General features: G+C 48.0%; 1 protein-coding gene across 4 annotated transcripts in view; it reads right to left on the bottom strand.

Moving 5' to 3' along the window:
* The window catches only part of LOC119435936 (calcium-binding mitochondrial carrier protein SCaMC-2-B-like), a 77925-nt gene that overhangs the window by 4051 nt on the left and 46319 nt on the right, over positions 1-27555 (bottom strand). For all 4 annotated transcript variants that reach the window (XM_037702638.2, XM_037702640.2, XM_037702639.2 and 1 more), the window contains exon 9: positions 27263-27410. In XM_037702638.2, coding sequence (XP_037558566.1) covers positions 27263-27410 — 148 coding nt within the window. The remainder of the gene's footprint in view (positions 1-27262; positions 27411-27555) is intronic.

Below are 27555 nucleotides of genomic sequence, written 5' to 3'. Positions count from 1 at the left end.
TACTACAATGTCCCCATGTTGAATTATTGGTTATAACAATTAAATCTGGCAACTGGGTGTCTGCGCCAAAACAAAAAAAAGAACCGCACAAAATTCTTGGGAAGAAAAAAAAAAAAAAAACAGTGTGAGCTGCCGCACCCACCTGCATGCGGCACACCTTCACCGCATCACCAGCCTTGTGCACATCTCCCTTCCACACCTCCGAAACAGGAGTCGGAGGGCACGGCGGCCGCATTTCGATGGGGGCGAAATGCGAAAACACCCGTGTACTTAGATTTAGGTGCACGTTAAAGAACCCCAGGTGGTCCAAATTTCCGCAGTCCCCCACTACGGCGTGCCTCATAATCAGAACTGGTTTTGGCACGTAAAACCCCATAATTTATTTATTTATTTAGGAGTCGGAGGGGTGGAAGGGAGACGAGAGAGGTGCAGGAAGCTTGCGATGCGGCGAAGGCATGCGCAGCAGCTCGCAGTTTCTTTTTCTTTTCCAGCATTTTAGATTCTTTTTCGTTTCGACGCAGATGCCCTGCAGCCAGATTTATGGAAAAATTGTAGTAAGCGGTGCGTTTCTTTGATGGAACACACACAAAAGCTTACAATTATTAGTTTACAAATAACATTTATTGGTTATAGCAACAAAATTTTTTAGGCACTTGAATATTGTTTTAAGTGGGTCCGACTCTACTCGTATACTGTACACAAGCCAATGTAGCAGCATAGCAGGTGTGCTACGAATGAGTGAGCTGGAGGGAGTGCCAAAACAACCGCCACAGTAGCCCAGTTAGCAGCACAGCAGATGTGCTTTTGACCTAGAGGTCACGGGTTCGATCTTGGCCACGGTGGCCACACTATGATGGGGACGAAATGCAAAAGCGCTCCTGTGTGATTTAGGTGCACGTTTAAGAACCCCAGAAAGTCAAAATTACTTCGGAGTCCCCATTACAGTGTTCCTCATAATCAGATCATGGTTTTGGCATGTGATGTAGAATCCCAGAATTTAATTATGTGCCAAAACGCCACAATGTTCTGCTGCTACGTGCCTACCTTCCGCATCATGGCACGTGCACTGAAAGTGAAACTGGGTGTTAGAAAAGCTATTATAGCTAATTATTTTGGGCATTCTGAGGTTTGCCAGTATTTTTTTTGGGGGGGGGTTTTAACGCCTAAGACATTTTTAACATATTTAACAAAAAAAAATGAGAAGTAGAAAATTTCCTGCTAGTACAACTTAAGCTTTCAGCCTGAAGTAATTCAACGCATAGACGTTTTCTATTGGTTGAGGTCCACAGCCTGGCCACTGATTCAAACATTACCTTCAATCCTACAAACAAAACATGAGTGCATTTAAAAAAAATATTTTCGCAAAAACTATGACCAATCATTGGTCTGTTGACAGTTAATTTTAGACAGCACTGCAAAATTGCACAGCAATGTCTTTTTACAGACTTGTGGGAAGCAAACGTCCACAGAGACTTCTATGCTTGTTAAAATGAGCAGGCAAAAAGAAATTAGGAGCAATAGGTGTATTTGTGTTTTGGTTGTTGCAAACCAGCTGGTACTACCATCGTGATGCAGTAGATGATTAAGGGGAAATAATACATAGATCTGAAACAAAGCAAAGCTCTGATATTGGTCATCATATTTTCACATTTTAGTGACGGTGAAGAATAAAACACTGCCAAAAAAATGCAAGTTCATCTAACTTTTAATTATGTGAACTTGTGCCCAGAAAGATGGTCAACACACAGATCACAATCGTAGTGGCGAGCAAAATTGTTGATTGTCAAATACAATCTGACAGGTCGAGTACATCTGTTGTTTATACATGTCTTACTGCGCATTCCTCCTGATTAATAACTGATGTGTGGGCAACCTGATCAGACACGCCTCTTTTAGAATAGGTGACAATGTTAAAAAAATTTCAAGAAACTGCAGGCACATCTTGCACCGAGCAACAACTTGATAATACTGATAATCCGTTCAAAATGAACACAATGAAAAAGTAAAACAACAATGCATGGCAATACACTCAAACCTCATTATAATGAAGTTGAAGGGGGAGCCAAAATTACTTCATTATACCGTTACTTCGTAAATCCATTATTGCCATTTACAGCAATATATGCCCGATGGGGTTCACAACTGTGAACATGGAAATAAGAAGACAAGTTTACGGCCCCCGGAACCACTACACTGCCACGTATGCGATGAATTTGAATAAAACAACAAACGAATTTTCAGCGTATGCAATACACGAATTAGCACCCGATGCGACAGCTTTTAGATAGCTTTCTGTTCCATAGTGATGGTCCATCGCATTTGCTTTCCACTTGGCTCGTCGCGGTCGAGCAGCTAATGAAAGCGAAATGAAGCTTGAAAGCGAGAGCTTTCAAGAGCAGTTTCTTGAAATTTTTTTAACATTGTCACCTATTCTAAAAGAGGCGTGTCTGATCAGGTTGCCCACACATCAGTTATTAATGCAGACAAAACTGCACTCCGCTGTGCGATCGAGAAAGCAAGCTAACTTCACCGTGCCGGCTTGGTTCGACAGGCTTGTGGCCTCTGAGAGTGCACCGATGCCAATGCGATGCACAGTATGGGCGTGACAACCGAGATTCCGCCGGGGAGATTTCTGAGGCTAGGCCCAGCTGCAGCTGCTTGCATGGTGCGCCGTAGGGAAAGAGAGAAGTGAATGCACTAATCTTTCGCACCGCCACCTGTAGCTGTGCAGCATTGCGCGACTCGCACAGGCTTGCACGTGACCCTCGAGATTGTGCAGTGCTGATTTCGGAGACCACGACCAGTTGCGCCTGCCTGCGCGGAGCGCAATAGAAGTGAATGAACTAATCTTTCACACCACTGCGCCTAGCCGCACAGCGTGGCACGGCTCGTGAAGAGAGGTGAGGTGAGAAGTGCGATAGTGAGCTGCTGCTTGTGTGCAGGTGCGCTGCTACGCGCTGTGTTAAGAAAGACCACTGCTGCTCAACAACCTATTCGACTTAGGGACACGGAAGTTTTAAACTGCCGTGACGAAGGAGTCCTGAAAGCCGCGGAAAGCGATGTATACTCGGCGTGCAATGGTCAGGTATTTTTTGGTTTTGGAGACAAATCTAGTTCGTTATATTCACTGGCAGGACAATTTCATTTCATTAAAACGAGGTTTCAAATACATGGATCTCTATGGGGATTTCAAGGGTAATTTCATTTATTTCGTTATATACATTATTTAGTTAAATCCCGTTTTGTTATAACGAGGTTCGAGTGCATACGCAAATGGCAGTAAAATTGTGCACACACAGCGTAGCAGACAAGCATCACCACAAAGTTTGCAGTGTCCTTAAGATGTGTGCCTTTTGTACACAATTCCAGTGCGCTACACATTATCCAATTTGGAACGCTGCATTAAAGGGATACGGACACAAAAGTTGGCGGGTGGTTTTTTGCATCGGAACAAAAGTTGAACTGGTTGAAAATGACGAATACAACAAGCTGCTTTCAAAAAAAGAATGAGAAACATTTTTTTTTGCGATTTTCTGTTGCACCTTGCCTCTAAGCAGCCGCCGGCAGAAGCTGAAATTTGACGTCATAACACCCAACCGCGCGCGTGGCCTAGGTCGGCCATAGCTGTCGCAGTGTTTTCGGGGGTGCTGATCCCTTGCAGCGTTTAACCCCTTTCGGCGACCTTCGCACGTGGTCCGTCTGAAACATTATCCCTGTCGGCGCTCCACGCAGGTGGTGTGTCTTACATGCGCCTTCCTGCGGTCGTCGTTTGGTATTGACGCGTTTGTCACGGAGGAAGGAAATGCCCAGACATTGCTGTTATAATAGCATCATCGGTCGTGACACGCCGTCGCACAGGTTTTCCAGAGACAAGAACGTGCGTAAACTTTGGATACCAGCCTGTCAGCCATCACGCCGAGCCTGGAGACCTCTAAAAAATGACTTCATTTGCGCGGGACCACTTTATCGACAATGATTATGTGACCAGCCCGGCTGTGCTGAAAAGCCTCGGCATGCCGCTCAAAAGGCATCACCTAAAGCCTGACGCTGTACCATCGGTCTTCTCACAAAAAAGCAAGGCAGAAATGATCAGCGGCGCGTTTGAAAAGAGGAGGCGAAAAGATGTCGGTACTGTTTTCGTTCACTTGCAGCCTTCTTGAGCAGTGTGAGGGCGAGGCTGGGGCGAGACGCCCGAGGCTGGGCATGAAGGCAGTGATGTCTTTAACCCTTTGTTGGTCACTGGGACATATATGTCCCACCTGCAACCCCAAGCAAAAGCTGCCTCAAGTGCACAGAGGGACATATGTAGCCCCACATTAACAGGTAGCACAATCTCTTCGAAGATAAAGCAAATATAATTTCAAGTTTTTATTTGAATTGGTAGGTGGCACTAATAGTTCAAGTTGTTTTGCTTTTTCGTATGTTTTTTAGCTGTCGTTGCTCTTCAAGCGTGTGAATTTCGTTGCTATTGTGCCATGAATAAGTTGACCGGTAAGTGCAAAAATTTCTTCTTGCACTCCAGTGATGCAAATAGATAATTGTAGACAGCTTTGGCATGAGAGTGAGCAATTGTTTTCAGCTACCAGCAAATATACTAAACGTAGTAGTGGTTGAAGCCACCCAGCACTACTACTAACATACCTGTTCTTTCGGGTGATACTGTTGCAGACAGCTTATCAATGGGAGGAATTTTCGCAAGAGTTGGCGCTGTCTTCGATATCACAAGAGAGGAAGCAAGAACTCCTCAATTATGACAGCGGTGCTAACAGAGGTTCGGTTCAATGGGAAAGACCTGTGCACCACCACTACGTGCAAAAGGTGCCAATGGTGCTCAAAAACTTTGCAGGAAACAAGCACAAAGCTTGTTTGTAAAGCCTGCCAAGTGCCTCTTTGCATTGCGTGCTTTAAACCATTCCATAAGAAGCCGTAATCACCTCAGAGGCTGAAAGGATGAAGCCTAAGGTGCACTGAGGGACAACGTGTGTCCCACTTTTGCTCATGTCCTCAAGTTAACTGTGGGACATATACTGTCCCGTAGATTTTTCAGATAATATTCTTGTACAAGAAATAATATCTTTTTTTTTTTGCTGTTCTTCCATGTAATACAGTTCAATTGGGAAAAGGTATAGCTGAAACCAGGAGTAGATTTCTCGCGCCTGACAAAGGGTTAAAAATGGTGGTAAAGCATAGTAAAAAAATACAAGGCTAGCGCGCGCGCTACAGACACAAACACAGCTCTGCTTCTCCACAGGATGAAAGCAGAGAAACTGGGGAGAATGCCAGACAGGTGCTGCCATCTGTCGGGCGGCTGGCGAAGTGGACGTGAGAGTCTCGGAGGTACTGATTCCTCACAGCAGTTGTTCACGCCGACGGCATAAACAGTCATCCATGCAGTGCTGAAGTACCCCGCAGCTGCCTCGCCTGCGCGCGCTCTTGAAAAAGCAAGTTTACAGAGGAAATGACAAATAATTCTTGCACAAGTATCTGGTACCAGAGCGAAATCTTCACGCTACACAGTTCGTGAAAACCTGACCGGCACTTCCACGGCCACCTGCTCTTCTTCGACGCTTGACGTGGAAGGCTCGTAACCGTAAGCGGTAACATTTCTTGCCAAATTGGAATGGTCCTCGTCTTCAGACGTGTGCTCATCGCTGGTAGAGGCACTAGAACTCGGATTCATGCTCGCGATGGCAGCGTCGGTGCGCTTCGAATGACCGCGGCTGGCCGGCTGGCTATCTGACGAGGGTGTCGTGACGTCACGCCTTCCAACTCCTGCGGGTCGGGCGGCGATGCGCGCGCTCACAAAAACGCCAAAAATAAAGCCATCGGCTCAAATATGAGCTAAGTGACTACTTCCTTTCGGTGTAGTCACACACTGAGGATTCATTTTCACCATTTTCGTTAAATTTTCAGATTTTGTGTCCGTATCCCTTTAAAAATAATTTTTTTGTTACCAAATCCAGACAATAGAGACTTTTAGCATGACCACTAACTTCTTACCATTTACAATTTATCAGGTTTCCAGAAAGGTGAACGGCAGCAACAACACTGGTAGCAACATCTTGTGATGTGAAGTTTAACCAGAGACCACACAAAGGTAATACTGCAGCGACGCACCAATTCATAGTGACATAATTGTTAAAGTGCAGTGCTCTTATGATTTAGCTTTGAGAAGAATATTTACATGGTACGAAAAATTTTTAAACTTACTGTAGCTGGACAAAGCGTCACAAGCTGTTGCTACCATCTTTGCTATTGCAGTTTACGGCTCCAGTAACCCGGTAAACCCCAAACGGTAAGAAGTTTACGGACAAGCTGAAACTCTATTCTATGGGTCTCCATGGTTTACATGAACCCGACAGGTGTGGGTCAAGTGAGAAGTCTGGCTTGGACAGCGCGACTCGAGAGGATTTACATGAACGTCGTATCTGACAGGTTGAGATTGCGAGAGCTTTCATCGATGCCAGAGGTTAAGACAATGCATCCAGTTAATTGCTGCTGGCTGCGTATCACCGACCCCACCCGTCCGCGTTTACATGTACGCACTTCAATTGGGTCGGGCTGGGTCAACCTACCCCGTGCTGTTGGGCTGCCTCAGTCCGACTCTATGCTCACTCAGTTCAAAGCGATGGTGTTTAGATGAACTCAGCAAGCTGATTCCAGCGTGACAAGCTGACTCAACTTGCTTCTGTCGGGTTCATGTAAACGCCGAGTGACGACAGCAAGCAGCTAATCCAACTGCATGCGTGACTGCAACATGGCTGCTACCAGAGCACATTCAGCTGTGGTGGGTAGCTCGCCTGCAATGTAATAGAGTTAAGGCCAGAATGCTGCTATACTTGTAGGCAACTTTTCTTGGCTATGAAGCGAAGGCTTCGGAATCAAAATGTGCCTCTTCTACCACTGCTGGAAAAAGTCCTGCAGTTTTGTTCATTTTTTTTACGTGGTAAATAAAGAATATTTTTTTAAGTAGCACCTAATTTGAAACGATACATGTTATTCAACAGTCAGCTACTGATATTTCAATGTATTTTTAGTTTGCCCTTCCAGTTTTCGCACACATGAGACCGTAGCACGTTTTATGCATTCCTAAAAGGCAAAATGGCACCCACGTCTTCTGGTGAGTGTTCTTCGCTTGGTGTTGCGCCAATTAACTCCCCTGAGAGGCTGTTGACCAACTTGAGCAAGAAAAGACTTTTGAAGCACACAAAAGTGTTTGCAGCGTCCACGCGGAAACCAAGCGAACCCATCTGGAAATCGCAACCGTCAGCATATAAAATAAGCGAACAAACCGACCGCTGCGCTGGGTCTACCGAAGCCAGCATCGGTTGTGCTTACAAGTCCCAACCGACATCGAGGTCAAACGGCCACTTCGGGGCTTCGACACAGGCTGCATTGCTAGAGCTCAACACAAATCGGATGCGTATAAACATTAATTGATTCAAGCCAAGTTTTTTGTCTCTGCCTTCACTAAAGAAGTTGTGTGAGGTCGAAGAAATTGAAATCAAAACCAGTGCCAAGCTCGTACGGGCGACATGTCATACGATACAGTCATGTTCAGAAGCTCCACCCCCGTAGCTTTCACTTCATTGCCAAGAAAAGTTGTCTGCAACTGTAGCATCTGTGCCCCAACTGTTGCTATCTCATTGGCTTGCATCCCTCCTAGCTTCCAGAGACTGCCAAGAAGAACAGCAAACTATCCACGAACAAAAGCTAGCACAAGTGCATATAATAATATATTAGTGAATAGATTATTCTAATGGGTGAGCCAAGAGCCATATGCTGCTGTAAAAGTCAGTGATGTAGGTGAGTAACACAGGAACAATAAATTCGTTTCACATAAATGTGCAAGAAACATACACATTAAAACAGGAGTACAGCTCAGACCACTTATAAAGTAACCGCTTATAGTGCAGGAACAGATATAATGCAGTCTTTCCTGACTCCTGTTTATCTTCCCATAGAGCTCAATGCATACGCTTACCGCTTATAGTGCAGCCACGCGAGACGAAATACTGGTTATAATGGGGTTGGTTGCCGGAAAATCCTGCAGACAAGCGAGGGAGCGAGCGCGCATCTCAACGAGGTGCACGGGTTGAGGGGTGAGCGAGGAGAAGTAAACGTGGAGTGAGCCAACGGGAATAAAGAAAAAAAAAAAAGAAGTAGAAGAAAAAGCCGCAGCAGCGTGCTGGTTTTGCAGGCACGCAGGGGTTGCCTAGGCGACAGAGAAACTGTTTGCTCCGGCCAGCGGTATGGGGCTCGTACCGAACACGTGCATAGTGTCGCTCTTTAGCTCTTCAGGTTGTGTACAGAAAGTAAATAGAGCAGTAGTAATTGGTTAGTTACTTATTTAGTCACATAAATAAAGGAAAAGGAAGGGAAGGCTGACTGATTTATTGGGACATGGACGGTGTTGAAAAAATGTCTGCATTATCAGGCAGGCCGGAAATACAAATTACGTTGGCTTTCATGCTGTTTTGTATAACTCCAGCACCACGGGAAAATTGGTTGAGGCAGTGAGCGCATTTTGCGTTTGCCCGTCTGGATGCACATCATCGCAAAGTGCAGATATCACGCATACGACCTTGGCTCCACAATACTGTCAGTTTAAACGGTGTTCCGCAAATTCATCAGTTTGGAATGTTGTCCACATGCCAATTTTCACCGTTCGTACCAGTACGCGCACATACAAACATTTGGTATAGGCATTCACGGTAGTTGCTGGCTGATCGTGCCCACCAACTCCACTTCACTCGTGCTGCCGTCAGTGCACTCCGTTCACCACACGAGATCTCCACGTATTCGTATATGGGTACAATCATATATCAAAGGCAAGCTTTCCGAGACGGCATGCCACCCGACAAACTTCGCTGGCTAGGCTTAACCAGCGCTGTCTAGTCGGGAGTCTGAGGCCAAAGTTGCAGTTTGGTGCAGAGTCAACAAAATGCTTCGCAGTGGCTGTACGACACTTGGAAAGCAAAGGAACCACCTTGGCAACGAACGTGCAAGCACATCCAGGTCGTATGCTTCGAATCCCGGACAGACACGGCTGCTTTGTCTACATGTTTTGTATGTGCGCAGCCTTTGAAAAACATTGTTTTGGATATAGTTCGGTACCACTATGTGAGGACGCTTGATTCCGATGCGTCCCCTGATATTTTCCCAGCATGGCTCTCGCGCCTCCTGTAATCTGGCTTCCCCGCATAGCTGTACGACGCCGGAGGTTGCAGAATAGTATGAGAAATGGCGCGAGTGTTGCGCTGCTAATGCGACCCAATGGTGGGGTTACTCGGGTGCAAAAGGAAGTAGTCTCTTCCTCTTCGGCTCATGGTTGACGGCTCGCGCGGTCAGTTGACATGCGCCTGTTGGCATGCTCTGTGTGACCGTCCCGAGAAAGACTTGAGAGTGGGGCACCAAGATGGATGAACATGATCGTTTGAATGCACCACTGTTCAAGGTGATTGTACATGTAAACGATTAGGCGGTGTCCAACATGGAGCGAACATAGTCGCGCGATATCCTGTTGCGGTGAGTCAGACTTCCTCGATCAGTCAGTGCCCATCGGCATGTTCTATTGATAGTAATTCAGCTGGTTAGATTGGTGTATAAAAGGCGCAATAAATACCATTTTGTTTGTTCCCACTACTGTGTTGTCGTTCCTTTGCCCCAAGAGCATGTTTGACACCCCACGTATCTTATAGTGCGGAGATTTGCGACTCTGGTGGCCTCTGTTTTAAGCAGTCTATGCTGTACAAGTGGAAGCACCATGACCTGTGAATTACAGTGGAATCTTGATGATACGAATCTCACGGGGTCACGAAAAATATTCGTATTAGCCGAAATTCGTATCATCGAAACACAATTAAAACTAGCTAAATTAAAGAGTCAGAGGACTCACTCAGGCACATGCACATAAAAAGCACTTACAGTATAGACAACTTATAACGTGTGGGGATCGCGACTCTCGCACGTCTCCTGTAATCCGGCTTCACCGCGTGGCTGAGTGCCAGCGGCGGTCGTGGCGGTTGCTGCGCATTGCGAGAGATGGCGCGAGTGTCGCGATGCTAACGCCACCGAATGGCGGGGTGACTTGGGAGAAAAAGGTCGAAGGCGCTCTCTCTTTGGCTTGGGATCGGCGACCAACACGCGCATGCGCCGGCCTGCTTCACGCAACCGTCGTGCGAGGCTAAGAGCAGGACACCGGTATGAATGAACACGGATCGTTCGGGCGCGCCACCGTTCGCGTGATTGTACACGTGAACGACTAGGCGATGGTGTCATAGCATGGGGCGAACGTATCTGCTCGCTATCGGGTCGCGGTGAGTCGGACTTACTTGATTTGTCGCGCGCCCGTGTGAATGTTCTATTGGTTGTAATTCGGCTAGTGTGTATTAGTGTATGAAAGGTGCAATAAATGCCCTTTTGATTGTTTGCACTACTGTGTTGTCGTTCCTTTGTCTCAAGAGCATGTGTGAGACCCCACAAACGTAACCGTTTATAGTGCAGAACTGGCTACAACGCGGCCTTTTCCGACTCCCGTTTACCCTCCCATAGAACTCCATGTATACGCATACCGCTTACAGTGCAGCTGCGTGAGACGAAATACCGGTTATAATGTGGCTTCCGCTGGAAAATCTCGCCGACAAGTGCGGTAGCGAGCACGCTTGTCAACGATATGAGCCCACCGACAGGAGAGGAGATCAACGAGGGCGATGCGGAGGAGGAGCATGAGTCCAAGGGCGATAAAATCATCACCACGCACCGTATGTGCAAGTGAAAGCGCGCCTTTCGCGCGGGGGACGCGCGCCTTCAAGGAGAGCGAACGCAAAGCGGAGAGCAAACGTGACGGAAGCAGGGCCGGGCTCGACTGGCGCGCGCTTCCGTCGCGCGAAAGGCCGTGGGGTTATAGGAAAGAGGGAGGGAGGGGGGGGGGGGGGGGCTACGCTGTCCTGCGGCACCAAATGCGTATCTTGGAACCGGGCGCAAGGGTAACTGGCGACGCAATCTCCCACGCGAAAGGAGCAAAACGGGAAGGTAGCGCGGGAAGGAGGGAGGGGGGGCGGCTTCTACTCTGCCAACAAACGCGTTTTTGTACTTTGCGCCTGTGCCGGCTGTCGGTGTTGTCGCGCGCACCGCATCTTGAAAGTGATCTCCACACGACTCTGACCTTTGTATGCATTGTGCTTACGCCGCTCAGTTTCTGTTGAAGTGATAGACCGCACAAACCTGCGCTCGCTGCGGCGGCCGCGCTTCCCCACGCGTGCGTATGGAAAAGCACAAAAGCAAGAAAAGCGCCACCGCTTCAAACTCTTCGAGCCCAGTCGTGGCCTCCGCGCTGTCCGGCGCTGCATCTGCGCCTCCGCACCCAATGAGAAAGGGAAAAAGCGCGTGACTGCGCGCTGTTCTCTCTCGCGGCTGTCGGCGTTTATTTGTATCAACCAATGCGGGTCGAAAATCGATTCGTAACAACCGTTCTCTAGCACGTTGCAAAGTAATGGAGCTCGGCCGGGACCAAGGAAAAATTCGTATCATCCGGAAATTCGTATTAGCCGTGATCGTATCATCGAGATTCCACTGTAACTCATAATTGGCAAGGTGTTGGAAGTGGCCGCCACTAGCCTGCAGACACGCTTGAGGTGAAAAAGTTGAGCAAAGCCTGTGGCAAGTAAGCAGTGAAAAGCAATAAGAAAAAAGGAGGCAGAAAATGTAGTTCTACATGCTGCAATATACGTTTTCCGAAACTGATACGGCATAATATGCTAGCTATCACTGTCATTGCATTGCACTTCAGAAAAGACAGCTGCAGCTTTTTATTGAGTACTAATTCCTTTTCCAAAATTACACATAAAAAAATTGGTAGTTTCCCCAAAGACAAAGCAGTGAAAGTGAGAGCAATGTTTAGCACTGCGCTATAGTTCCTCACACAGGTGTTCTAACCAAAGAGGTTAAAAATAAAGTCTTTTTTTAACCTTTTTGGTTTTAACAATACGTGGAGGTGACATGGTGCAACGCAGCACAGGAGGCAATTGCTGCTGTGCAGCGGGAACAGCACCCTGGAAAAAACCAGGTGTACCAAAATGCTGCCAGCGGCATAACAGGCATTGCATCTCGATGGTGCGCGAGATGAGACCGACGGAAAACCGTTGGCACTTTGTCAGCGCCCAATGAAAGAATTAGATAGATTAAGCTTGAATGCGTCAACACAACGTTCATACAGCAGTGGAAGACAAACGCTGCCTTGGCTACAGCAGAGTCAATTGGGCAGAGCAAGATGGTGCGTCTACTTTGCTTCGGCGTTTTTGTAGCCAAACGCACTGCGCGTCTCTGGAGGCCTTCTAACCCTCCATGCATGGTCCGTGCATGCCCTGGCGATAGCAGGACACTAAGATGGCAATGGCGCAAATGCGGCTCCAGCAGCACCCATATAACTGATATCACTGTGAAATTACAGCATATTTCCAACTACAAGGCACTTGACCATTTCATGTCTGGCAACACAAGGGTAAATATGAGAAAAATACTCTAAAAGATTCAGAATCTTGCTATTTTATTTGTACTTCACATGTGGCCTCTAAAATCCCCCATGATACATAAGTGAAACCTTCTTTTTATATTCTGCATTTTTCTGTGAGAATAGCTTCAATTTTTCGCTTCTTTTTGGTCACTTTTGCATACACTGTTGCATTCGCTGTGTCCCTGATTGCGCAATCTTTGAGAATCTTTTACAAATGGTAGGCCGTGTGCTTGCTACAAAGAGAGCCCAAATCTTCACAGATTTTCTGAATAACTTTTCTCCAGCATTTAATTTTATGACTGCCAGGGTTGTAGACATTTAAAACACGAGAGCTTGCCGAACAGACGCATCCAATGTCAGGGAAGAAGACCCTGTGTCCATCTCTCACAGTTGCCTGGCAAGCCCAAAGCACTAGCCACTTTTGCACACGGCCAACTGCCTGCCACAGGCTGTGCCACTTGACTGAAAAAAAATGCCGCTTTCCAAAGCTGTGGGACGTGCCAAACTTCAGGGCCATTTTATAGATGCAAATGTGCGCTCTAGAAACGATGAAGGGACTATACTGTATAGCATAACGTGCACCAAAAACGGCGGTCGAAAATGGTTTATATTCGCTAAGCTGCACGTCCTAGGATATCGGGTTACAGAGCGAAGCCTCATGTGGTGGTAATTTGTAGTCAAGTGACACACTCTGCGCGAATAGCACCTTTAGTTTTGCTTCCTTTGCGCTTACTGCCACAGAGACTGCACTTAAGGCGTGACAGCAGAAAGCAGCCAAAACATCATTCAGGAAGTATGGCTAGCGCGCCCCATACACCGAGCATGCACGAAGCGAACGAGCGCGCGCGGGGGCCAAGCGAGCCGGAGCGAGCGGCGTCCTGGCCGTGACGTCACTCGGGTAGGGGCGCCACTCCAACTTCTCGCCGCTATTAGCACATCCCTTCGTCTGACTCTTTCCTTGCCATGGTCATTGAACATGGGTCGGGGGCCACTTACAAGCGCTCTGCCCAATTTCAAGGCTCCCGACACCCCTAGGGACTTGCCGCTAACAATTCGGTTGTAACTAGCTCGTTTCCAGGCAAATCGTCTGGTAGCAATAAACACTGTTGAGCTTGTTACTCAACAGTGTGTTGTCGTGTTGCTGCTTATAATGGTTCCGCCAAAGCTCGCCGTACAAGGCGAGCAAAAATGGAGTTTGCCATTAGCAGAGTTAGTAGTGCAACATAGTAAACATTTCATGCACATTTCAGTAAATTTAGTTTTTTTACAAATATTAGTTATTGCATACTAATATGTGTTTTCAGAATTGGTATCTTTGGGAAGCACGTTTTAGGACTATTTTGAAGAAACATATTTATGTGCATTCAAACATCGTCACCTTCTATATACAGTTAAACCTCAATACAGTGGAATCTCATTGATACGATCTTCATGGGAACCGGAAAATAAAGCGTATCATCCAAAAATCGCATGATCCAACATATTATCCAACCAAATCGAATTATCGGGAAAAGAAAAACAAATGTATAATAAAAAAAAACGTATTATGCAGAATCGTATCAACGAGGTTCCACTGTATAATGAAGTCAGTAAAACCGGCACTTTACTTTGCTATATCGAAATTTTGTTATGAAACTCGACCTTTTAAGCAAATAAGTACAGTTGCTGACTGATTCTTATTACATGAAATCTGGCGTAAAAATGTTCGGATTGTCGGGCGATTGGAAGAACGCATTTCAATAACAAAAACAATTTCATTTTGTTGAATTTAAGTCGGCGATCAAAGATATGGTTGATGACATGTCGGCGATATCTTTACATCAGCGATATGAAGTGAAGCCTGCGAAGCTTTTGTGTCCGTGGCCGATAGCGCTGCCAGCAGTTGAGATAGCACTGCCCGCAATTGAGACAACGCTATCCGCTGGCTGATTTCCACACAGTCCGTTCGCAATGCAGCATCAAAACCTGTCGGATGCCGCAAAGAAAGCTTTCAATTACGAGTTTTACGTGCCAAAACCACTATCTGATGAGGCATGCTGTAGCAGGGGACTCCGGAATAATTTGGACCAGCTGGGGTTTTTTAACGTGTACCAAAATCTAAGTATACACGGGTGTTTTTGCACTTCTCCCAAATTGAAACGCGGCCGCTGTGGCCTTGATTTGATCCCGCAACCTTGCGCTTAGCATTCAAACATCATCAAAGAAAACTTTAAAATCACATGAAATCGAGGCGATGGGTGACAACCCGTTGTTGACTGCAGCCATATTTGTTGCAATTTCTGACAGTGCGCAAATTTCGATAGCCGTTCTGCATTGTTACTAGGATTGGTTCGATGAATAAAGTCAGAACACCGCCTGAAAGGGCAAATCATTGGTAACAATGGGAAAGCATTAGAACACTAGCGAAGGTTCGTAGTTTCATTGGCTGCATAAATTGCAGTAAACATTCACTTACTAATTGAATTAACAAGCATGGTGGCACGCGCACAGGCAACCGAACAGATTTCTTGATGACCGCAAACATTGCTACCACAACACCGGAGTGATGAAGAGCACAGGTAGAGGGGAGCAAATGCTTCGTTTAGTTCTCACTTCACCACGTCTCCGAAAATTGAGATTACACGACCTCCAGCACTAAACGTACGAGAAGGCAGCACATTACCTCCAAGACAGGGCGTCCAAGCTGGGCTAGAGGTGAAGAGATGCGTGCTCATGTGCACTTGAACTTTAACCCTTTAAGGCGCCTGGTACACAATTGTGTACATTGCGAATTTCGTCTTTTTTCGTGTTTAAGACGCGGAATTATTTATTTCGCTGTTTTCGGCGCATTTGTCAGCTTTAGGCTGACAACCATGGGCGTTTTGGGCGCCATCTGTTGCATTTTGGCGAAGATATTCAACACAAAACAAGGAATGGCGGACGCCGGTGCAGCGAAGAGCGGTGAGCCATTTTCTTCATTTTTTAATCTGTTTGTTCCATGCTGTAGCACTCAATAAAAGTGAGATATGTTTACGTGTTATATAAAATACCAAGCTGAGGTAACTTCATCCTTTTTGAGGTGATGACGAAACGCTGACGCTTGCGCGTGCATGTGTACACAATTGTGTTCAAAGCGCCGTGGTGGCTGCATAAATGAAACACGCTGACAGCTGCTTTGATCTTCTATGCAGGTTTTTTGGCCATTCCTTATTCATCGTTTTACAGTGCAAAAAGGCATGAGAAAACGCAAGAGTCAGCTGAAAAGCTTCTGGAGCTGATAGCTGATGGAAATGTTTCCGATATCGGGGAAAGTGATGAAGAAGATTGTGAACTGACCGAATCCTGCGTTGCAGCTGAGCTTACCGACCTCGTGGAGGATGAAGATGCTGTTGTAGAACAAGCGCAAACTTCAGGAAAGATGGAGGATAGTGCCGTGATAGTGCAACAGGACAAAAAAAAAGGCAAGAATGTCGCTTCCTTGTGCCGACATGCGCTATGACTGCTTTGACCATTGACCTGAAGCTCGTGACCAGAAAAAAACATCGAGGTGCAAGCTCGAGAAGTGCACAGGAAGGTCGCGAATATTCTGTATGAAATGTGCTGTACCACTCAACCTGACGAAAGAACGCAATTGCTTCCTCGCCTTCCACAAGTAATCTTTGCGACCACCGAGGCGCTCCGTACACAATTGTGTACAATGTTGTAAATAATAAAGTTTCATGGTAATTTTCAAAATTTTGGTGGTTTTGGCTTTTTGAAGTCCGGAAAAGTATATTTATACGAACATTTTTTTTTTCTATCCATAATTACAAGTGGCGCCTAAAAGGGTTAACAGAATGTGACGACGAGAGGGTCTTGCATTTGGTACTGACACTGCTATTCATGTTTATCAGACGCTGCTCCGCTTTGGCGGCAGATCTCTGTAGCGCAACGCGTGATTTTAGAGGTGCTTTCGCAAGCAACCCTTGTAATTCAACCATTTGGCTATCTGTGCCCACAGCAGTTTTAATTTATTGCCTCGGTATTCCTTCGTGACAGTGAAATTTCATTATATTGAAATCGCATGTAAATACGTAACGTTAATAGGGGTTCAAAATACAAGGTGTTCTATGGACAAGACGTTATAAAAAGTTGAATACTTCGTTACATCAAGAATTTTGTTATATTAAAGTTCATTATGTCAAAGTTACACTGGTCACAGTTACACTGGTCCCCTTGCACAGCAATACAGTGCTCTCAGTGTTCCTGCCACTTTGCGAATAGGTCATGGAAGTCTTCTCTAGTACGAGTTGAGCTTGCCTTACGCAATTGCGTCACAATTACATTTTAACATCGTTTTTCTTTTGGGAAGGAAGCAACATAAACGGGGGGCGAAACCTGAAAAATTACCTGTCTTTCATGTGGAGGATCATCAGTAGAGACGAAATATAGGTGTATGGGTATGACACTGAGACCAATCAACAGTCGTCACAGTGAAAGTGTTCAACGTCTCTACAAATGAAAAAAAGGCTAGGCATGTCTGCAGCTTGACAAAGTGCATGCTCATCGTCTTTTTTCGTTTTGATAATATTGTGCACCTGGAATTCTTCCAAAATGGCCCGACTATCAACAGCGAGTTTTACTGCCTATTTAGAGGGCAGCTGGCAGCTGAGGGAGGCTGTTTGAGAAAAACAGTCCAATCTGGGGCGCATGAAGAGGTGAATGTTGCACGACGACAATGCAGCCTGTCACAAGTCACGTGGGACATGCGAGTTTCTCGCTGGAAACAACATAGAAATATCCTACTTGTCAGATTTGGCTCCCGCTTATTTCAATCTCTTACTAAACTTAAAAGCCCAGCTCAAATGTAGCCATTTTGACACGATTTTTTCATTTAAATCAAGCTCGAATCTTAAAAGGGTGCTTGACTCGTTCCGAAACAGAGACTTCTAGGACGTATTCTCAAAGTGGCTGGAACGTTGGAAGTGCTGTATTGCTGCACAAGGGAACTATTTTGCAGGTGACAGTGTTTGAAAGCACATAAATTACTTCAAAACAGAGCCAGTCTCGAAACTTCCTGATGCAACCTCGTATATACTAGCATGTTATTGTAACCCTGATGGTGTACAGTAGAACCTCATTCATGCGTTTAAAAAAATATGCGAAAAAAAAAACAAACGATCCAGGAAAATGTACGATTAGAATCCAGGAAAAATTGAAGTTGACAAGCCCATATTGAGGTGCAAAGGCAGAAAACATATTATTTCTTGCAAAACATAGTTACAGTCGAATCTTGTTAATTCGAACTGACGCTGTGGTCCCGTCAAAGTTATGTGTATTCCAATGGGTGAGAATGCTCGGCAATTCGAACACGAAAGCATTTGTGATGGTTAATTCGAACATAACCGCGCACCGACAATGCTCTCAGCAGCACGCCAAATCACTTGGAGGCGCCTCCGACTGGCAATGCTCAGACACTGCCATAAAGCAAAAGCTTAGGAGAGACTCCTTAACGCTACGTGGAGAAATAAAAAAAGAAAGAAAAAAATGCCGCGGCGAAAATTTCCTCTCTCAAATGGTAAGGTCGCCGTTTCAGTGTTGCGCCGGAACACGCGTGTACGTGCTGACGTCTCAGCCAATGCAGTGGCTGCGGCGCAGAGGGAAGCAACGTGGAGGCCCAGTCCGGTCAACGAAACTGCCCACGCCGGCCAACGCTCGCTTCAACGGCAGAAAACGAAACTTAGGGGAGCTGGTTAAGCTGGAGCCGGGCCGGTGCGCGCGCACGGAGAGTCGAAGGTAAGGGAGCCACGAGGGAGTTGAGAGGGAGGGCGAGGGGAGCCACCAAAGCATTATTCTTACACCGTGCACCGAAGCGACGGGGTTGCAGAGGCCAAATGCGCTTCCCTGCCGACCTCCTCCCTCACCTTCAATGTGGTCTCCGCGCGTGCGCGTCGCCGTGCCGGCGCGGCCCGCTCCCTGAAGTTTCGTTCACTGCCGTTATCGGGATGTGAGGAAGAGGAAGAGGCGCTATCGGTATGCGAGCGTTGGCCGGCGTGGGCTGTTCAGTGACCCTCGCTCTCTATGTGCTTGCGCGCAGTGATATTTCACGACTTGCACCGATCGTACGTAGCGCTATGGTGCAAAAATACGTCAAAGATAAGTCCTTCTTTTAATTTGAACATATTTTCGGGCCCCTTTGAGTTCGAATTATCGATATTCCGACTGTATTTTCTGCTGATGCGTCACACCCTTGGACAGGAACAACTCTTTTTGCGCACATTGCAGACACTTGTCCGCATTTTCATTGTCTTTCGTGCGAAAGAAGCTTTCTAAGGCTTCCAGGCCAGCAAGGGCTTCGGCGAAGGTAGCCGGTGGGCGCAAGCCTTCGTTCTCGCCGCCGTCTTCAGGCGCCTCGTCCGCCACGACCTCCGCTACGATCTCGGCGAGTCGTAGCGCCGCGCACGCGGCGTCCGCCTATTTTTGCTGCTGCCTATTTCTACTGTTCGCGGTGAAGCGAGGGGTGAGGTAACGCAAAGGTCAATTCGCTCGCCACTGCTGTCGCGCTTCGTAACTTCGGGCGAACGAGCAATGCAGAGAAGTCGCGGAGGGGGGAGGAGGATTGAGCACTGCAGAGAAGCCGCGCGGCGGCTGTCTGCCACTTAGCGCTTCACAAGCATATGAGCGCGCGGCCTTTTTGCGCCCCTGAATAATTTTTCGCTGCAGAACGTATTGTTACGCTAAAGCTACGAAAAGGACTGAAGAAGAGGAGAACGAAGTGCACTTGTCTTGGTAGCGGCTCGGTGTCGGCGCGGCCCCTTTTCATCAATTCATCTGTTAAATAAACACACCCCATCGTAACAGTTTTGGTGGACGGTGCTGGGTAGAACAACGGCGTCCCCGAGCAACGACGACGAACCGCCCGCAGGAGCGCAATCCGTGGAGCTTCGCCGAAGTCGCCGAATTGCCGGTCTGCCACCAGAGATGACTTCCGACGGTGACAACCCGCCGCCTTCTTCCAGCTCTCAATGGCAGCCCTACATCGAACCACGAACCTTCGCCGGAAAAGCCGGGGAAGACGTGGACGGATGGCTCAGCTTTTACCAACGCGCAAGTAGGTTCAATGGCTGGAATGCCACCGCCCAGCTTAACAACGTTGCCTTCTTCCTCGAGGGAACCGCGTCAGTGTGGTTTGAAAACCACGAAGAAAGCATGACGACGTGGGAACGGTTCGTAGATGAAATCAAGAAGTGCTTCGGAGATCCGGCAGCTAAAAAGAAGCGTGCAGAACAAACCCTAATGCAGCGAGCCCAAGTTCCCGGCGAAACATGCACGACGTACATCAAGGAAGTGCTGAAATTGTGCAAGGCCCTGGACCCTCAGATGACAGAAGAGGACAAAGTTGGTCATCTTCTAAAAGGGATTGCCGAGGACGTGTACCAGTTCCTCATCGGAAAAGACAGTATCGACTCCGTCAGTGACGTTATTCGGCACTGCCGCACGTTTGAAGCCTTGAGAGCTCGGCGTGTCACACCAAAGTTCGGCTGCCTGGCGAACGTAACTAACGTCGCCAGTGTTGACGTGGTCCCAGCTTCATCCGACCTTGCGTCAGTTATTAGGCAAGTGGTGCTCGAGGAGCTTGACCGACGTGAGGCGGCTTCCCTCTCAACTGCGCGGGTTCGAGAGCCCTTTGCTCATTGCGACTTCGGTGAGACGTCCATCACCGCCATCTCCACAGATGCCTACAACTTCGCTCCTCGTTCAAGAGCGTCAAATACTACTATGAACACGCATCTAAGTTATCAGTTCCACGGCGGTTACTCACCCAGAGCACCTGCAGTTCCTCAAGAGTGGGATGGCCGTGCCAGTTATCCAGCGAATGACAATTTCAGTGCGTCCCGTGAGCGTCTCATCTGCTTCCAATGCGGTATTCGCGGACATGTCGCCAGATTTTGTCCACATCGCCGTCGCACGTCACCACCGTCGTATGAGCGACCACGCACTTTTTATCGACGCAGCAATCGCCACGGTGACGGGACACGCTGGCCTTCCGACTCCGATGGCAGGACAAACCACCAGGCGAATTACCGCAACGACTCACCAGCTTCTGTGCGGAGCTTGACGCCTCCACCTTCACGCCAGTGCAGGTCTCCATCTCCGCGACGACGTCTGACGTCACCGCCGCCGGGAAACTAGGCGGCGCGACCAATGGAGGTGAGGTCGCCAGTCATCTTCAGCTACACGCCCCTATGCCTCCGCCCATCACCATGTGTCATAACAAGATTCGTGTTTTAGTGGACAATGTTGCTACGTTGGCCTTAGTGGACACAGGAGCGAGTGTCTCTGTTATCAGCCTGGATTTCAAAACCCAACTAGGCCGTAAAGTGATGTTTCTCTGGGATAACGCTAATGCATTTCGTGCTGTGAGTGGAGAGTTGCTCCGACCTATTGGAGTGTGCACCGCGAACGTTTATTTCTCTGATCACGTGTATCAATTCGAATTTGCAGTTCTTGCTCAATCCACTCACAACGTAATTCTTGGCCTCGATTTCCTACAACAGTGCAGTGCCACTGTTGACTGCGGTACTGGCGAGTTTTTCCTCTCTCCTCTTGCCGACCAACCTGCTGCCTGTTCATGCACTCTCGCCGTCATTGAAGATGCTGTCTTACCGGCACGTTCCTTATCCAGAGTTCGAGTTGCTGCTTGCGGTGTCGACACCGATACATTTGATGCAATTGTTGAGCCTGTGCCTTCGATGGTTGTGAAGAAAAGTGTGCTCGTACCTCGATGCGTCCTCTCTGTGGCCTGCGGAACAACTACATTGTGGGTGTCAAATTTAGCCTCCCAGTCAGTTGTGCTGCCCAAGGGTATGCGACTTGCCTCTTTGAAGTGGATACCAGCCTCCACATAGGCGCTTTAACTGATGACACGTCACACGAATCCCGAGAGCACGGGGCTGGCCCCGTTGTCCCTGAAGACTCGTTGCCTTTTCTAAAAATGATAAACAAGTCACTCTCTTCAGAGAAGGGTCAAGCCCTGGTCAGCCTCCTTAGCAAACATGCGTCATTATTTGATTTCGAGCAGAACGCTAGCAAAGTACGCGTTCCAGCTACGCGGGCTCGCCACCGGATCGACACGAGTTCCGCGCATCCCATAAGGCAGAAGCCTTACCGCGTGTCCGCGTCAGAGCGCAAGATCATCGCTGAACAGGTCGACGACATGCTAGCCAAGGGCATCATCCAAGAATCCTCTAGCCCATGGGTTCTCAAAGTGGGTTCCGCGGAACCCGGGGGTTCCGCAGGCCCCTGCTCGGGGTTCCGCGAGCCACTGATAAGTTTTCCGTGGTCCCGCGCTCGCCAAGTGGCGAAAACGGCGAACACGAGGTGCGCTTGATCCACAGAACCTCAATTACCTATGCCCGAGTGTCAAAAAGCACATCACAGTGCGTAACGGCAACGCGCGAACTGCGCAATAAATCCGCAACAGCTTGTAGCCACCCAATCTCCGAAAACGGGCAGCCATGGGCAGCACGCCTAAGCTTTCGCACTTGAATCTCGGAGGCTCTAACTTACCACCGTGCGCATTTCTCCCGCTTGTAGATATATAGGGTAGGTGCCGATACGTACGCACTGATGTTATACTTCGGAGGAATAAAAAAAAAAAAAAAAAAAAAAACTGATGCCCGGAGCACCAGAAGTGCGCGCCGCAAAAGAGCTAAAACGGCGCTAGCGTCCAAAAACGAAGCGATGCAGTCCTCATTGGTATGGTCCTCAGCGGCAATCGTACGCTATACGTGACTGACAGCAACGCCGGAACTCTTCGTGCCTAATTGTGTCCTCAAAGCCTTTATTCTTGCGTTAATCGCCGCGCGTAACACCGCGTTGGCGGCTAGCCGCGTGCCTTCATAAGTGCGTAATCGCGATCTATGATCGCGTCGATAACCAGCACAGTTTCGTCCGCAGCAGCGGTTGCGGGAAATAGTAGTTTCGTTTTGACGGTGCGCGCGTCGGCTGCGTGCCTTTCGCAGCTGTGTAGTCGCCATCCATGATCGCGTCGATAGCGACCGCGGTTTCGTGCGCACTTGTTGCAGCAAACGGTAGTTTCGTTTTGACTTGGTGAGTGCGTCGGCTATGGCGTCGGCCGCCTGCCTTCTGAACCGCAAGGTCGCCGACCATGATCTCGTCGATAACGGCCGCGGTTTTCTCCGCAGCGGTTGCGGTAAGCAGTAGTTTCGCTTTGACTCAGTGCAAAGCTGTCGAAGATGAAGAGCACCGGCTACATCGCGATGGGCGGGCAATTTGTTCGCGACCAGCTCACTAGTGAAAAAATAATCGGGATGTGCGCGCGGTAGTGAAAAGCGTGTCTCAGATGAAGTCGCGCGCCGCGGCCGCGCTGCGAAGGATGTCGCGAGGCCTTCGCCGCTGCTAGCTCAAGTAAGTCATGAGATGACGAGAACTTCAGCTTCCACACTGCTCTTCTTCTTTCTAAGGTTTTACGTGCCAAAACCAGTTCTGACTGTGAGGTACGCCGTAGTGGCGGGCTCCGGATTAATGTTGACCACCTGCGGTTCTTTAACATGCACTACAACGCAAGCACGTACACGGGCAAAAGTTTTTGCATTTCGCCTCCATCGAAATGCGGCCGCCGCGGCCGGGATTTGATCCCGTGACCTCGTGCTCAGCCACGAAACGCCTTTGCTAACTGAGCCACCGCGGCGGGTACCGCACTGCTCTTGTGCAAAATAGAAACAAGATTTGCTAATTCATTTAGTAAATAAAAGCCTGTTGACGTAGTAAGCATTCATTTATTGTTTTCTTGATACCTTGGGTAATTCGACATTCGGTTAATTAGGACATTTTAATTCGGTTAAATGGGGGGCGGGGGGGGGGGGGGGGGTTCCTTGGCGCTTCATGGAGCTTAGCAGGGTTCCCTGGAACGAACATGCTTGAGAACCCCTGCTCTAGCCCATGGGCTGCGCCGGTCATCCTCGTGAAAAAGAAAGATGGGTCCTGGAGGTTTTGTGTCGACTGTGACGAAAAAGGATGTGTATCCGCTTCCCCGCATCGATGACGTTGTCGATTGCCTTCATTCCGCGTCCTACTTTTCATCTGTGGACCTCTGATCAGGCTACTGGCAGATACCCATGCATTCAGCTGACAAAGAGAAAACCGCTTTTGTGACCCCAGACGGCTTGTTTGAATTCAACGTTATGCCGTTTGGTTTGTGCAACGCACCTGCAACATTTGAAAGATTTATGGACACGGTACTGCGCGGCCTGAAATGGGAGATTTGTTTGTGTTATCTTGATGACGTCGTCATTTTTGGCCGCTCTTTTGCAGAGCACAACGATCGACTGGACATTGTTTTGACGTGCCTTGAACAAGCTGCACTTACACTCAATTCAAAGAAATGTCACTTCGGCCAACGAGAGGCGCTAGTACTTGGACATCTAGTGGACAAGCACGGGGTGCGACCAGACCCACAGAAGGTCGCTGCAGTTAGCGGCTTTAAACAACAGCAGTCAGAGCGCGAACTGAGGAGCTTCTTGGGTCTTTGCTCGTACTTTCGACGTTTTGTGCCCAACTTTGCCGATACTGCCTACCCCCTGACTTCATTGCTGCGCAAGGATAACCCTTTCATCTGGACAGCAGATTGCGATTCCTCGTTTCGTCAACTGAAGTTCCTGCTCTCTTCCGGACCCATACTTCGTCATTTTCACCCCTCTGCCACAACAGAATTGCACACCGACGCGAGTGGAATCGGCCTCGGCGCCGTCCTCGTGCAGCGCTTTGGTGACGCCGAGCATGCCATTGCATACGCCAGCCGTTCGTTGAGCAAGGCCGAACAAAATTACACCGTGACTGAGCAAGAGTGTCTCGCTGTCGTCTTTGCAGTCCAGAAGTTCCGGCCATATCTCTACGGGCACCGCTTCACGGTCGTTACTGACCACCATTCACTATGTTGGTTGGTGGGTCTCCGCGACCCGTCTGGCCGCCTTGCTCGATGGGCGCTACGTTTACAGGAATTTGACTTTGCAGTCTGTTATAAGAGTGGCCGACATCATGCGGACGCCGATTGTCTTTCGAGGCTCCCTCTACAAACAAGTGAATGTGACGCCGACAATTTCGATGAGTTTCTGGCCGCCATCGACGACACTCTTTTCCCCGACCTGGCCACCTTCCGGCAAGAGCAGCGTGACGACCGCAGCCTGGATGCCCTCTTCGCCTCAGCTGCTCAGCCAACAGGTCACAATGGCTTTGTCATCCAAGATGGCCTGCTCTACAAGAAGAATTATGCGGCTGATGGTGCCCGTCTCCTCTTAGTGGTCCCTAAAAAATTGAGAACCCACGTGCTCCGTGCTATGCACGACGACTCGACCGCAGGGCACCTGGGTTTCACCAGAACATGCCACCGCATTCAGGGCCGATTCTACTGGACCAGTATGCGACGAGATATAGAAAAGTATGTGGCCAGTTGTAACAAGTGCCAGCAATTCAAGCGCCCTAATACTGCTCCGGTCGGACTCCTTCACCCTGTAGCGCCACCATCATCTCCTTTCAAAATGGTTGGAGTGGACCTTCTCGGCACATTCCCGCGCTCAACAAACGACAACCGCTGGATTATAGTCTGCGTCGACCATCTGACACGTTATGCTGAAACCGCAGCGATGCCAACGGCCACGGCTCTTGATGTTTCGAGCTTCCTCCTGTCCTCTGTTATACTCCGTCATGGACCACCTCGTGTTATTGTGAGCGATCGCGGTCGGCAGTTCGTGGCCGACGTAGTCGAAGAGCTGTTGCGTCTCTGTGCTTGCCAGTTTCGCCACGCGACCCCGTATCACCCACAGACAAATGATCTCGTCGAGCGCACTAACAGAACTTTGACCAACATGCTTTCGATGTACGTGGATTCCAGGCACAAGAATTGGGATGACATCTTGCCTTTTATGACATACGCCTACAACACCGCAAAGCATGAAACTACAGGCTACAGCCCTTCTATCTTCTTTATGCTCGATCACCCCGCAGCTTCCTTGACACCATTCTACCTTTTACTCCTCATACGGACTCTTCTATTGCCCAGACTCTCTGCCGCGCTGAGGAAGCACGCCGCATAGCTCAGCTCCGTACGTTGGCGTCCCAAGACCACTCCAAGATCCGCTACGATTCACGACATAAGAATGTGTCATACGACAAAGGGGACATTGTATGGCTTTGGACACCACTTTGCAAGCGCGGCCTGTGCCAGAAGTTTCTGGCCCGTTACACCGGGCCTTTCGTCATCACCGATCGTCTAAGTGATGTGACCTACTCGATTGCTCGTCTCGTGTCCAATGGCTACCGGTCTAAGAAGACGCAGCTTGTTCACGTCGCTCGCCTGAAACGCTGTCATCCACGTGACTCCGAGTGGACGTAACAGTTACTCGCCCAGCGGGCTTCGTCTGAGAAGGGAGGAGTGTTACGCTAAAGCTACGAAAAGGACTGAAGAAGAGGAGAACGAAGTGCACTTGTCTTGGTAGCGGCTCGGTGTCGGCGCGGCCCCTTTTCATCAATTCATCTGTTAAATAAACACACCCCATCGTAACAGTATCATACGACCGCAGTTTGCCGCAATGCTGAACGTTGCGGTGGAATAATCGTATGTTCCGGGAACGTATTAACCGGAATGTATCAACAAATTCCTCTATGGGGTTATGTTTATTTTTCGCGATTGCGAACGTAGGAGCTGGGAAATCGTATTAAGCGGGAACGTATCAGTGAGGTTCTACTGTATTCAATAAAAAAACCTTTACTGAAGCCTCCCAAGAAGCCGATTACTTCCATGGTAAGGAAAGAAATAAAAGTACTAAAGCCTAGACAATAGTAAAGAAAGGTGGAGAATAAAGAGAAGAAAGGGAGAGTGAAAAAAAAAGAGAGAATTTAGTTTCACCACATTTCTTGCATCATCAGAATCATGAAAAGCATTTAGCTGCAAAATGAATTTGGCATCTTCATTTCTTCAATGAGTTTCGTCATTTGCCGAATGTGGACTTCATGCGAGAACTCTCTACAGGAATGTCAGATACGAAAACATTGATTTCATGTCTACTATACCTGGAAAGAACCTATCCAGCCACTTAAAAATATGTATGATGTAAAACATTGTGAAAAACAGTTAAAAAAGGGAACCCACTACCTGACTATATACTGACAACGAAAGCAAACACTCAGCCGTCTTACCTTTCGACATGTTTTACTGAAATGCTTTACACATACTATTCACACTTGCAGCACAAATGCGATACAATGTGCTTCAAGATGTAGGCAATATGTTGTACATATTATTTTCATTAGGGATTGGATTGCGATTTTCATTCATTATCTTGTCAAAGCAGCAAAAAAATTTTAACTGATTTATGGGGCTTAACGGCACAGGCTTTGAGAGGTGCCATGGTGTGTGTGCATGTATGGGGAGGGGCTTCATAATAATTTTGACCACCTGGGGTATTATTTTATTGTGCAGCTAAATCCAAATACTTGAGCGCTTGTACATTCCGCCCATGCTGGATGCTGCCTTCATGATATAGAATTGAACCCACAACCTTACACTCAGCAGAATGCCACAGCCACTGAGTCACTTCTGAATATGTTTAAAACGGCAAGCCTGGGTGTGGGATTTAATAAGGAAGCTGTTAAAACTGTCCAAAGTGACTATCATGACTACAAAGCTGTACTGAAGTACATGGTAAAACCAGCAACGAGTAATCCACAATGAATAGGTGCTTTTTGGCTTCTATGCATGACAATGCCCACCTTGTGCTTGCAGCCGCGTCCTAACAAGGGCCAATGGATAGCTGGCAATTTGCCCACAGGAGCTGCTCACAGTGCCACAGCCTAGAAGCACAAGGATGCCAGGATCATCTGTCAAGTCATGCCGGCGTAAGTACAGCTTCTTGAGCGTCTGCAGTAAAATCAAGAAATGGATTTTAATAATTTAGAAAAAAAATAAAAAATAAATAGATATCAATAGCTTTAAAAATACATCTGCTCAAAACATTTCCTTAAATTTAAAACTATAATCATATCCTCAGAAAGTAAAGCAGGGG

Source organism: Dermacentor silvarum, chromosome 1, assembly GCF_013339745.2.
Source record: "Dermacentor silvarum isolate Dsil-2018 chromosome 1, BIME_Dsil_1.4, whole genome shotgun sequence".
NCBI classification, from domain to species: Eukaryota; Metazoa; Arthropoda; class Arachnida; order Ixodida; family Ixodidae; genus Dermacentor; species Dermacentor silvarum.
Note: the sequence above shows the minus strand (reverse complement) of the source record. Positions and strands in the feature narration are given on the sequence as shown.